General features: G+C 38.8%; 1 protein-coding gene across 1 annotated transcript; it reads left to right on the top strand.

Annotated features, from left to right (window-relative positions):
• Positions 1 to 1,352: 1,352 nt before the first annotated feature.
• On the top strand, positions 1,353 to 11,977 carry LOC117292824. The gene is made up of 5 exons (XM_033774985.1): positions 1,353 to 1,615; positions 2,485 to 2,528; positions 3,115 to 3,189; positions 7,087 to 7,177; positions 10,891 to 11,977. Exons 1-5 carry the CDS (start codon positions 1,481 to 1,483, stop codon positions 11,806 to 11,808), a joined length of 1,263 nt encoding a protein of 420 aa, XP_033630876.1. The 5' UTR covers positions 1,353 to 1,480; the 3' UTR covers positions 11,809 to 11,977.
• Positions 11,978 to 13,858: the final 1,881 nt, after the last annotated feature.

Genomic DNA, 13,858 nt, shown 5'->3' with positions numbered 1-13,858 from the left:
TATACACACCCACGTGACGCGCTCTCCACAAATAGGAAAAGCGAAACTTTCTGAGGTATTTATGAATACAAATTTTCATGGGGGTTAGTTTTATTGTATATCTACATTTATACAGGTCTAAAACGTTCGAAAGGTTTCAAAAACCAAACGTATATTATGCAGCCTTTTCGTAATTGCAGACCTTTCGTAAGGAAAGAAATTATCACCTATTTACGTTCACTATACACATGGTTGATTTGATTGATATTACCATGGAGGATTAAATTACACATACATATTGCAATCAAACAAAATGCATTACTAACCGTATACACAATCTAATAGTACTGTGAACTTTAAAGGCAGTGGACACTATTGGTAATTACTCAAAGTAGTTGTTATCATAAAACCTTTCTTGGTGACGCGTAATGGGGAGAGGTTGATGGTAACAAACATTGCGAGAAACGGCTCCCTCTGAAGTGCCATAGTTTTCGAGAAAGAAGTAATTTTCCACGAATTTGATTTCGAGACCTCAGATTTAGAACTTGAGGTCTCGAAATCAACCATCTAAACGCACACAACTTCGTCACGACAAGGGTGTTTTCTTCTTTCATTATTATCTCGCAACTTTGATGAGGCGATTTTTCACAGGTTAGTTATTTTATGCATAATTATGTTGAGATACACCAACTGTGAGGGCTAGTCTTTGACAATTACCAATAGTGTCCACTGCCTTTAAATTATCTCCTTGAAGGAAACTGACATTCCTAAAACAGGAACACCACAGAATAATAAACCATGTTTTTGTGACCTCAAAGTCCTTGGGTTAGGCCCAGATTCTCGCATCCCGCAGTGATTCCAAGAAGTACGTTAATATGAACCCATAAACACAATTATTAAACACTACAAACGCCACAACAAACGCCACAACCAGCTCAAAATAAATTCATAATCAGAAATGAGCGAATTAAAAGACACCACATGCCATCTAACGTGTGAATCACCTTTCTGTAATTTCCCTCTAAACAGTATTTTTCACACCTCGTACTGATGACATTGGCACCCCCGTTAAACGCAGCGATCTTCCCCAGTTGTGAACCCATCAAAAGAAGGACGCCAGGGCGATTTTCCTGGAAAGCAATTAAGGCCCAACAACACTGGATGACCACTTGAGAAACAACAACCCCTACTTGAGCCTCTGTCCCCGCCCGTGCATTTAAAACACAACAGTGTCAACATAATATGTGGTGGCTGATCCTTTTGACGTCACATCAACGCAATGACGTCATACTGGTTTGCCACTCACTTTTTATGGAGGGAGCTACGCTAAACAAAATATGGGTGATTAAAACGCATGCTCGCAGCATCATGGCAGTATAAATGACTCTAATCGACTTGGGGCTTGGCTTCGTAGGAATAAAGTGATTTTTGTAGTCGATAAAAGAGGAGGTATTTTAGTGCTGTTTTGAACGCTAGGAGCAGAGGGAGTGGTTTTTTCAAGATGAGGGGGATGGATGTAATGCTTGGTAACGGGGCCATGCCGACGGGAGACGGTGTCGTACCCTCGGATGGACTTCGCCATATGGGGCCTGCCGTTTATATTGCGGACTCCATCAGGAAGACACGATGGCGAAAGGTATGGCCGATTGCTGTAGGAATATTTCATTAAGGCATGCTGGACACTATTAGTGTTTACTCAAAATAGTTATTAGCATACAAACTTCCTTGGTTATAACGAGCAATGGAAAGCTATTGTAATGATAGTAAAAAACCTCCCTTAAAAGTAACGGGTTTTTTTTGAGAGAGGTAACTTCTCACTGAGCTCAATTAAGAAAATATTTCAGCTGAAGCCTTTTATTATGCATCTGACAGCACGCAGAGTATTGCAACAAGGGTGTTTTTTCTTTCATTATTCTCTTGCAAAGTCGATGACCAATTGAGTCAAAATTTCCACAGGTTTGTTCTTGTATGATATGTTGGGATAAACCAAGTGAGAATACTGGTCTTTGACAATAACCAACAGTAGGTAGTAATTGAAACTTTGCATGGGTGGAAGTAGGCCTATAACTATTAGAGATGTTTGCGATGTTGGTTCTGAAAAGAACCGACTCAATGCTCTGGTCCGGACGACATTTAGGTACAGATTTGCGGCTACATTTAGATCAGGCGACATTTAGAACTCGGCCACTAGGGGCCGCACATACATCGCTATTGAATATTGGAATTTCAAAGATTATACATTGAATGTCAACCTTGTACATTGGATATAATATAGACGTTCACGTAGGTTTGTGAATTGAATGTCTACCTTTTACATCGATATTGGATATTGAAATTCACATTATTCTCCGAAACAAGTTTGTCTTGGGACGAGGCATCCATAAGAGTTTGGCATCTATAATATGAGTTTTCTTTGATTTATTTGAGTATAGTCTTGGCTGGTAAAACTTACTTATCAATCATTCAATCAATAAAGCAAATTATTTTGTATCTTCTTAATTTCAGGGTAAACAAGAATATCTTGTAAAGTGGAAAGGATGGTCACCCAAGTAAGCAACATTTTATTGTGTGTTTATGTGAACATGTCTACGCATTCAAAACCGAGGAGTTTTACAAAAAGGGGGTACGGGGGAAAATGACATACCGGAGACAGTGAGTCCTCGCCACTTGGTTCTCGCATTTCTTATGTGTACAAAAGACCAAGTCCAAACAATGGAAAAACAAAGGAATGTTCTAGGTTATTTTTATGTGGGTTATAAAGCTACACGAAGCGTGGACCTGAGAACAAAAGAGGTCCGTATAAAGAAAGGACTTCAAAGACTCTGTGGACTAACACGTATACACAGTGTGTTTTTAACAGTATGTTGACGAAAATAATTTTCCTTAAGTGTCAAGAAAAAATATATTCCCGTATATGTTTTAAAAAACAATTCGTGGCAACAAAAAACATATCTAGAATTTGAGGTATTGCACGGTGGGGTGTGTATTTACTTGCCAGGCAGAGTTTGTTCTTTATAGAGAATTGTCTTACTTTATTCTACTACCGCGGAGTAGATCTAACGGATGTTCGGGAGACTACATAAACATAAATAAACAGACTAATTTTTGTTTGTGTATTCTTTGTTTTGTCTTTAGGTTCAACACATGGGAACCAGAAACAAACATTCTGGACGTGACTCTGATCAAATTGTACGAGCAAAGGAAAGAAAGGTGAGTTATAAGAACTCACAGAAAACTTGTGAGATTTCTAAACACATATATCCAAACTTTACCGTATATTATAGGCCTAATAGACCTTATGCATTGACGTCATCCAGCCGCCATCTTTGAGGTCAAACGGTGACGAAACAATCGAAAACACACATAGATTGGCCAATGAACAACCTCCTTTTGACCTCAAGACGAGGGCGCCGTACTGAAATGACGTCATGTGCATAAGGTCTATGGTCTGCTAAGCAGAAATAAGCAGGATACCAGTCACAAATTGTACATGCAACAAGGAAGTTTAGCTTGGTAACCTTGTTCTTATAAGCAAAATTATATTACTTTTTTAGGCTGAATGGTAAAACTATAACATCAATAATGCACGAAAGATTTTAATCTCCTTTGGATATGAAGAAAAAGGGCAATTAATCTATAACAAAAAAATAGGCACATTTGTTCTTTTCAGAAACAACACTACTCAAATATGATCATATTCACATTACCGCAACGGCTGTATGTGGATTGTATGCGGTCATCATAATGCAAAATGTAAAATTTCTCAAAACTTTCCCTTGTGTTTGCTTTCAACAAATACCTTGGAACGTATAGTAGGTCACTCTTTGCAATGAAGGCAACGCGGTCTACGCTAAGTGTCCCAGTTTTTAGAAAAGCTATTTTTAGGTATGTTCTTCCTCTTAATTTTTTTTTTTGATATTTCATTGTTGTTGAGTATTGCAGTGACCGTCTTTATACTTCCGCCGCGTGAACAATACATTTGGATGTACAGCCTTGGGTTTTTTTCCCCACCACTTTGCGGTCCTGATGAGTCATTGTTGAAACTGAACTTGAAAATGTGTCTATTTAAAGAGAAGTAAAAAAACGATTAGTGGTTAGCGAAAGTCTTTTATAACTTGCATAGTCACTAAAAATAAATACAAATAATCCAAACTAAACAAGTCTAACCAGTCAAGAGTCAAAACAGTTCTCTAAAGAACAAACTCTACCTAGCAAGTAGATACACACATGGTGTTACCGCAAACAAAATATAATTGATTCTTTACCATGATGCAACGCCTCAAATCACGTACCAGTCTAACCCCTTATAGTTTGTTTTTGTTTAAAGCCAATGGACATTTTCGGTACATAAACAAAAATTAACAGTTCACAGATTTAAAAAATAACTTACAGGGTTTACAGAAGGTAATGGTGAAAGACTTCTCTTGAAATATTATTCCATGCAATGCTTTACTTTTTGAGAAAACATTAAAACAATTATCAATTCTCGATATCGAGAATTACGGATTTATTTTAAACACATGTCATGACACGGCGAAACGTGCGGAAACAAGGGTGGGTTTTCTTCCGACTCCGATGACCGATTGAGCCTAAATTGTCACAGGTTTGTTATTTTATATAGAAGTTGTGATACACGAAGTGTGGGCCTTGGACAATACTGTTTACCGAAAGTGTCCAATGGCTTTAACACTATGCCCTTTACTCAGTGCTTTCACGAGTTCTTCAGAAAAAGAAAAAAAATCATAAGGCAAAAGACTCGGTGTGGATTCACACCCACGACCACTGCATAATAACAGTTACTTTAAACAGAACCTTTAAATGTTCTGACGTTCTGATGGCCCTCAACAGATGCAATTTTGATAAGTTTTGTTCAATCGTACTGATGCAAGATCTGAATCTTTTAACCGGAAGGGAAATTAACCAGGCCTGTAATGATAAGCCTTGTTTAAACATTAACTAGATTGTATGACATTTAGTTCAATCCGTTCGAGTACACAAGTTAATGAATCTCTTTTCAGAGGTGGCAGTGGTTCTAAAAACAAAAGAACCGCTCTTTCCATAAAAAGGGGGAAATGTGTTATGACGTTGTGTGAATCGGGAACGAAGCCAATCGTCACTATAATCAGAGCGATCAACCCCAACTCTAACCTTATTCGGAAGCAATTATTGAACGATTAATACCTTGTTAAAAGTGTTTCCTGGGGGTCTGCTATATACATTGTCGGTTTTTTTTTCCATGTGCACCTATGGTTTTCGTGTGTAATGTACTTTTGTAATTTTAATGTATTAAAACTCGAAATCCAAAGTGAATTTCACTGTATGTTTAAATGTGTGTGCCAATAAAACAGACTATTCACTATTGACAGCACAACACAGCCTAGAAGGGAGATTTCATAGTATATGCGCCATTATTACTCGAGTGCCATGGTATTATTGAGGTGCATGGCAATCGATGCATAATTTATATACCTATAAAAAGCCCCCTATCTCGAAGCGAGAGAGCATTCTGGAAGCGTTTATACTTGTGCTGCACACGTACAACAGTGACACAAATTGTTAATAAATAGCACAATTCTCAGTCTTGAGCGACGGTAGCTCGTGGGAAATAGAACACGGTCGCCGATTGATTCAATAGATGTATATCACTTTAGAGTCAACCGAAGGGATAGAACTCGGGTCTTTATAATTGAATGAAAGGTGAAGTGTTGACCTATAAGACGGTAAGGTTTGTACAAGGCGTTCGCCGAAACATGACCAATTGAAATGCTTGACTTCTTTATATTCATTTGAGTTTGTGGTAATGACACCAAGGGACCCATACCCCACACACACCCATGGAGTATGACCGACCCCCCCCCCCCCAAGATACAATGAAGAGAAGAAGACAACGATATGTTAATGTGTAAATGCTGTCGTATTATGAACAGTTGCATTTTGTATACAATATGGTCATGAAATAAGCACTCACAAAGATTTGGGGGCGAGTTTGAAAATGTAGGCCTAAATCCAGTTGAGTCACGCTCTCGATTTAAGATCCTCCTACTTGTGTTCCGCTGCCTCAATGCTTCAGCCCATCATATCTCATTGACTTATTGTCAATCAAAGAACCTGTCAGAAATCTGCGTTCCTGTTCCACTTCACTCTTTCACAATCAAAGAATCGTGGGGGGATCGTGCCTTTTCTATCGCGGCCACAAGGATGTGGAATCATCTTCCTCAGAATGTCAGCCAATCTTCTTCATTAGCAAATTTCAAAACTTTGCTTAAATCTCACCTTTTTTCAAAAGCCTACTGTACGGCGCTATGAGAAACGACTGTTGGATTAGCACCTTATAAATTTAACGATTGACTGTTTGATTAATGCTGCATGATGTCAACTTGTCACGACAATAACAACAAGATGACTTGCTGAAAATGATATATCAATATGTAAACAATATCAGCAGTGTGACTCTCTTGAACCAAAGTGTCGACTTGGTCATGACAAAATATCAACATGATGACTAACTGAAATCAAGATGTCGACTTTGTCGTGACACTAATAACTATCAACACAATAATTATAACTCAAACCAAGGTGTCGACTTAACATGACAACAATTTCAAAACAACGACACACAAGAGATGTTGACTTGTCAACAATATCACGCAACATGACTTACTGAAACCAAGTCTTTGACCTATACCAAGACAAATATCACTCAATGACTTTGCGAAACCAAGATGTCGACTAACCATGTCTTGACCATCAACACACTGACTTCCCGAAGCCAAAATGTCGAATTAAATTTTATGACAGCAATATAACAACAAGATGACAAAGATGGTTAAATCACTTCTTAGTTTCGCTGACTTGTCCAGGCGAGATAAAGTATCACGGCGGCAAGTCGACAATTCTCCGTACACCGGTAGTTGTCATTGCGAGATAAATTATCTCTTTGTCTCGATCATGGAAGCTCTTCATGAAGCCCCGTATACGCCCCATTAATAAACACTCTAAAACAGTGGTTTGTTTCTAATTCTACTTGAGAAATAACACTTTTATCACAAGCACGCACATGTACATAGATCTAACCCTTATAATCTTCTTATTGACTCGTACCCACAGGGCAAGACAGCGAAAACTCGCCGTGCGCAAGGGGACCGTAGTCGGGGGCAGACAGGCGAGCGAACGCCCACCACACGCCGTCATACTCAAGGTAATTTCCGCTGCTGGGAAGGGAATGGTGATAAATCCCCCTTAATTGCAACGACCTGCCTGTCCACAGTTTATCAGATGCCATTAATTTTCACAGAGAGAAGGTAATTTGACGGATTGGACTCAAATGTAGGCCCTAAGCGATAATTAAAACGAAGCAAAACGCTTTTACTTGGGCCTATAGCATTCAACTTTTATATCCATATTTAAGGATATTAAGGGTTCCGGGACATGTATGTACTTACATGGATTTCAAAATACTGCCAAATACTGTCAAAAACTGAACAAATTAAGTGATTTCTCATTAAGTTAAAACATAACTTAAAAAATAAGACTGGTTAGATTCAGTCTTGAAAACGTTTTACTAGTTATACAAATTTGCAACTTCGATGACCAATTGGGTCAAAATAATTACAGATTTGTTAATTTATGCACACATTGGTACACACCAAATGAGAATGCTGTTCTTTGAAAATTACCAAAGGTGACCAGTTCATTTATCATCATGTTCCCCGTTCCACGAATAACACCATATTCTTTATTGTATGATAGAATAAACAAACAAAACATAAAAAACACAAAGTCATTTTTAAGTTCGTTTAATCATGCCAATCATTTCCTTGTTGACTTCTACAAAGTCATCAGCCGATTGTTTTTAATTGCTTTATTTTTTATAGCTGATTCAATGATGACCTTTGTTTGTCCTCGCCCAAACAAAAGGAACCTCAAACCTTTAAAGGGAAGGTATACTATTGGTAAATGTCAAAGACCAGTGCTCTCACTTGGTGTATCTCAACATATGCATAATATAACAAACCTGTGAAAATTTGAGCTCGATTGGTCGTCGGGGTTGCGCGATAACTATGAAAGAAAAAAACACCCTTGTCACACAAGGCTGTGTGCTTTCAGATGCTTGATTTCGAGACCTCAAAATTCTCGAAGTCTCGAAATCAAATTCGTGGAAAATTACTTCTTTCTCGAAAACTATGGCACTTCAGAGGGAGTCGTTTCTCACAATGTTTTATACTATCAACCTCTCCCCATTACTTGTCACCAAGTAAGGTTTTATACTAATAACTATTTTGAGTAATTACCAATAGTGTCCACTGCCTTTAAGATAACAGTTTTTATGCAATAACGTTATAACCTGAGAGGCGTTACCGCGTAACGCTTCTCGGATTGTTTATTGGGGATTACTGCGTGTGGATATATTCGCTCCTGATTTTTGGCGTTATGTAAAAAAAAATGCGACCATCTTTTGAAATGAAATTTGGAGCTGTAGTTTTATCGTATACATATACATTATGATATAATATGATTAAAACAAATGAGCAGTTCCAAAAACCAAAGGTATAATACTTTATCTTTAAGATAATCGGAACTGACAACCAATTCAATATGCCCTGTCCTTACTCTATGATATGCCCAGTCATTGTGAAATAGATCATCATTTTGTTCACAACGTGTGCCCACAACGTGTGTGATGTAGGCTGACGTTAATATTTCACACCATACGGAGGCCCAATGACAGCAAAACGCCAAGCTATGGTGTCAAACATATGGAACCTCTCTTCTGTCCAACACAGACTATTTTACGCACTGTAGGCGTCCATAATTTAATTTTGAAATGACGGTTGTTTCCACGCGATAAAACCGCGGGAGGAGGTGGACGCACGTCACAGACCCACACACGATTCGGTCGGCATATTGACATCACACCAATAATATCATAATTCAGAAACGTCCATTGAGCAATAACATTGCGTAATTGCATATGTACATGACAATGATAACAGCCCCCCCCCCCCACCCTAGTACGTAAAGTATTATTGTTTTTTACATCTGATATTTGTCACGGTTAATGTTTTTGTTCTGAAGGCACTGGACACCTTTGGTTATTGTCAAAGACCAGTATTCTCACTCGGTGTATCCAAACATATGCATAAAATAACAAACCTGTGAAAATGTGACCTGTCGTCGAAGTTGCAAGAGAATAATGAAAGAAAAAAACACCATTGTTACACAAATGTGTGTGCTTTCAGACGCATAATAAAATACCTCAGCTGAAGTCTTTTATATTTTGGTGAGAAATTACCCCTTTCTCAAAAACTACGTTTACTTCAGAGGGAGCCGTTTCCCTCAATGTTGTATACTATCATTCAAAAGCTCCCCATTGCTCGTTACTGTAAGTATCTATGCTAACATAAGCGAGTAATTAACATTAGTGACCAGTGCTTTTAAGTGTAAGGATCGTATCTAACTGCTCATTGTGACGTGACATCTGCGCTCTAATTATACTAATGTGAAGCGGTAGTAAACAACGATGAGCAATTAGGCTAATGTCCGGATTTCTTCATAAACCAAACAAACATTACCGCAGCCGCAAGGTGTAATGTGTATGTTTTATTTTATGGGAATTCTGTTACGTTCATCTTTAATGGTATCACGATACCATAAGTATTCTCCAGAAGACGATCAGAGCATACTGATCGAAACGTCGAGTTGAAACCAATGGTACTATTCACAACCACACCAACTCATTTAGAGATAGTCATCATATGGTGACCGCAAACCTTTCCATATAAAAAAAAGTATTACACACACAGGCATTAGATACCATGGGGTTCTATAGTCCCTTTCACACGAGAGGCATTTAGCAAGGGTCCCTTGCTAAGAACCATGCTAAACTTAAGCAATGGACCCCAGTTAAATTGATGTCGTGTGAATAGTACTTATCTCGACTCAGATGAATACCCTGCCATGGCATGGTTATCCATTATCCCAGGGGTTTCACGGAAAAATACCCAGGAATATCCCGTTATGCACTCTTAACACGTCAGATCAGACCCGGATCCAGGTCCCGTGGGGCCTGATCCAATCTGGGTCAGTATGACTCGGAATATGTTTTTAAAGTGACCCAGAAATGGGTCAAACTAACGCATAATCCGAGTCGAATTCCCCTTCTGTATACCACCCTCTGGGAGTCCTTAGAGGGACTCCAGGATACTCCGTAAAAAAAAACGACATAATATTTAACCAACAATTTATTATGTAGTTCCAACTAAATATCCTAAGAAATGTTCATAAACACTACAATCTTTGTCACATTACTCGGGTGGGACTTGAACCCAAGACCTCTACAATTCCAGAGCATGTGTCATATTAACTAGAACTCGGGAAAGCACTGGGGAGTATACAGTGCTAGCACCCACATCGGTGTATATGGGTAAAACCAAAATGAATATCCTTTATTCCTGTTGCAAATCGATAAATCGAAATCAGGCTGATCGATTACTTCCTCCACGCTTGTAGGAGCAAAGCCTCCTTACAAAAAAACAGACCTACATGTATTTTGTAATACACGTTTAGGCTAAGCTAGTGTTTGAGTAGCTACTTAAGAAGTCAATTTGGCGTTGGCGTAATAGTTCATCAACGTGTAGACTATAAGCCCACGGGGCCAAGCATTGGCATGCACTACAACACCGTGAACCTACTGATGATTATCACCGTGAAACGGCTGAACCACAAGGCTACGGTACGGCACTAGGCCGGTTTGATGACGTACAATGACGTCTTTATCAGAGAGAGAGAGGTACATTTGCCCTTCGGCAGTGGATCTCTCACGACTCTGAAATGTTGTAACAGATAATGTATAGAGCACTTAGTGGTGGAATTTTCATAAGCTTTTGTGTATCTTGTCCTTTCTCCTTATAGCATGGCAAGAAATGTTTTGCTACAAAGAAGAGCCAGGGAAAGGCTGCCTCGCGGCCCTCGGGACAAATGCCTCCACAATTGGAATATCAAAAGCCTTTTACAACTAAGCCATATCAAGCTTCTGGCGATGGGGTTTCCATCGTGAGTGAGCGTAAAACAACCGACATCGACCGGGAAAATGCGAGCGTGGAGCCCGCCCACGGCCAGCATCAGCAGCTCGACTGCCTAAGGGGAATCAAGTTCAAGCTGGGATGGCGTTACAACAGATCTTCTCCCCCATTAATGAAGAGACAACAAAATGTCATCTGTGGTGGTGGAGAGTTCAACGGCAATAGTAGCATGCCTTTCACCACGCGTGACGTCAATGCGATGTCTCTGACGACATCAATTCAGACCGGGTTATTCAAAGCCGCGAGTCCTGCCGTTGGGGAAACGCTGTGCGAGGAGGAGAAATCCAATATGGCGGACGATCGGCTGCCGGAATCCGCTCGTAATCAACCGGCTAGCTGTGGGCTTCCCAACCCCACCTCGCCTGATTCACCACTATCATTAGACGTTACATATAACCGTTCCGGACAATTTAGCCGAATTACCGCGCGTGGTGGAACGTCGATAATGGAATCAGACAATCTCAGTCGTCAGGAGGGGAAAGGAATCACCATTATGGATTTGGGCGCCAAAGGAGACGAAGCAGCTGTTGAACCCATGGGACTTTCTAGTAATGACGTCAGGGGAAAAGAGAGATGTGGCGGTGAAGACAACTTAGGCGTTGAGAACGCATCAGCCACGATGAGCCATTCGAGTGGTTTGATGACAGAGACTTGTAATTTCCAAGTCGCCTCTCAGTCAGAGAGGGGAATTGGATTGACACTCCTTCGACATTGCAATGTGTGGAATGTGAAATATACAACCACGTGAACTATTCCAATTTGAAGGCACTGGACACTATTAGTAATTCCTCAAAATAATTTTTTGCATAAAAACACACTAAAAAAATCTGAAGCCTTTCACTATGCACCTGAAAGCACACAACTTAATGCAACAAGGGTGTTTTTTTTTCTATCAATTATTCTCTTGCAAATTCGATGACAAATTGAGCCCAAAAATAGAGATACACCAAGTGAGAATACTGGTCTTTGACAACTAACGGAGGTGTCTAGCCGTCGATTTCACCAAACTCTTCCTAACTTAGGACTAATCTTAGGACTTAGGATGAGTTCAGTTTCGTGTATCCGAAGACATAAGACGCATTGAACCCGTCCTAAGTTAGGACGGGTTACTCGTCCTAACTCGAGATGGGATTAATCCTAGCATTTCGTGAAATCGGCTGCAGTTCCTTTAAAAGAGTTTCTGTAAAAAATGTTTGCTGTCAAATATCTCCCGCCCACCAGGTTAACACAGATCTGACAACGATCAATGACTTCAGATGGATTTATTTTGTTCGGTGTGAGTGTTGTAAAACATGCGGGTTAACAAAATCGTTGAAACTCAGTTTGTAATTTAAAACAAATTCAGTGGCAATAATCACGGAATAAAGGTCTCATGGTGCCAAAATACGCTTATAGAGCAATATTTCACTGATCCCCGAGTAGGGGTTTGCAATTCAGATGCAACAATTCTTTATATAGGCATAATGCTCTGAGAGTTCACATAACATTTTACACAACTTATTTCATAGCATTAAAACTAAGGAGTGGCTGAAAAAGGGTACAAACATTTTAATGTAAAATATCTGAATATAATTGGAAGGACTTTCGCATAATCGACATAATTTCCTCACTTTACATTGCTTTAATATCGTGTGAGGGTAAAAATAACAATCACACACTCAAACGCATGAACTGTCTCAATCTACGATCCACCCACTATTTTTTTGTAAAGGGTAACGCCCACACAGATTTTCAATACATACTTTTAATAACTGAGTAAAGGCACCCAATGGAAAACGCCCCCATCATCCAGCATTACCTATCAAGCGGCAATAACTACACTGACAAAACTGGGAGAGTTAAAGTGTCAATCTTGGGTGTTGTCACATTTTATATACCGGAAAACAATCAAAATTCACACCATATGGTACAAAAATAACAATAATTTTGGTGTTTAATTTTAAAGGAACACGTTGCCTTGGATCGGTCGAGCCGGTCTTTGAAAAGCGTTTGTAACCGTCTGTTATAAAATGCATATGGGTAGAAAGATGTTGTAAAAGTAGAATACAATGATCCACACAAACATGCCTTGAAATTGCACGGTTTTCCTTTTACCTCGTCGACCTAACATGGTCGGTCATTTATGTGAGTCAAATTTTTGACTCGCACACATCCTGGGATCGAGGATGTGTGTACACCGCGCGTAACAATTACCGACTTGATTTCAAGACTAACAAATTGCAGGTGTCAAAAAGCTTTACGGAATTCACATAATGGACCGTGCAGACAACTCAAAATCAATTGTCCATAAAAATAAATCCAACATATGGCTGCAGGCTGAACAAAAAATCTGTTATTAGTTTATGGAGGAAAATAATACAATATTTTACACACAATGACAATTAGTTATTGGAAATGTTGCTTGACAATCTCTTGCAGTTAAATGTTGATTCTTTATTTGAAACACAAAAATACAAGTTTGAGGAAAAACATCCCATATGTTTAATATCTTAATGTAATCATCTATAGTAAATGCAAGATTCGGTTTGTTTATTTATTTATGCTCAAAAACTCTGCACATGTCAAATTATTTTTTATACAAGTTGAAGTATATTTAAGTAGCAAAAATATACACATTGCAAAATAGATACATATATATATATTTACAATTTATTTTGCCTAACTGAGTAGTAAATATTATTTGTGCAAACTTATAATGTAAAATTGCTATTTTTTGTCAGAGAATTATTTATTTTTAATGGGTTCAATAAAAAGTACATGGAGATAATACAGCACTGTTGTAACAATGGAATTTCATA

This window comes from Asterias rubens, chromosome 7, assembly GCF_902459465.1.
Source record: "Asterias rubens chromosome 7, eAstRub1.3, whole genome shotgun sequence".
Classification (NCBI taxonomy): Eukaryota; Metazoa; Echinodermata; class Asteroidea; order Forcipulatida; family Asteriidae; genus Asterias; species Asterias rubens.
Note: the sequence above shows the minus strand (reverse complement) of the source record. Positions and strands in the feature narration are given on the sequence as shown.

What these genes read in the sequence shown, in the direction of transcription:
- LOC117292824 (XM_033774985.1), top strand. Translation starts at nt 1,481, where the DNA reads ATGAGGGGGATGGATGTAATGCTTGGTAACGGGGCCATGCCGACGGGA. An exon ending in TACGAGCAAAGGAAAGAAAG is followed by an intron (nt 3,190 to 7,086) that starts GTGAGTTATAAG and finishes TCGTACCCACAG; the next exon opens with GGCAAGACAGCGAAAACTCG. An exon ending in CACACGCCGTCATACTCAAG is followed by an intron (nt 7,178 to 10,890) that starts GTAATTTCCGCT and finishes TTCTCCTTATAG; the next exon opens with CATGGCAAGAAATGTTTTGC.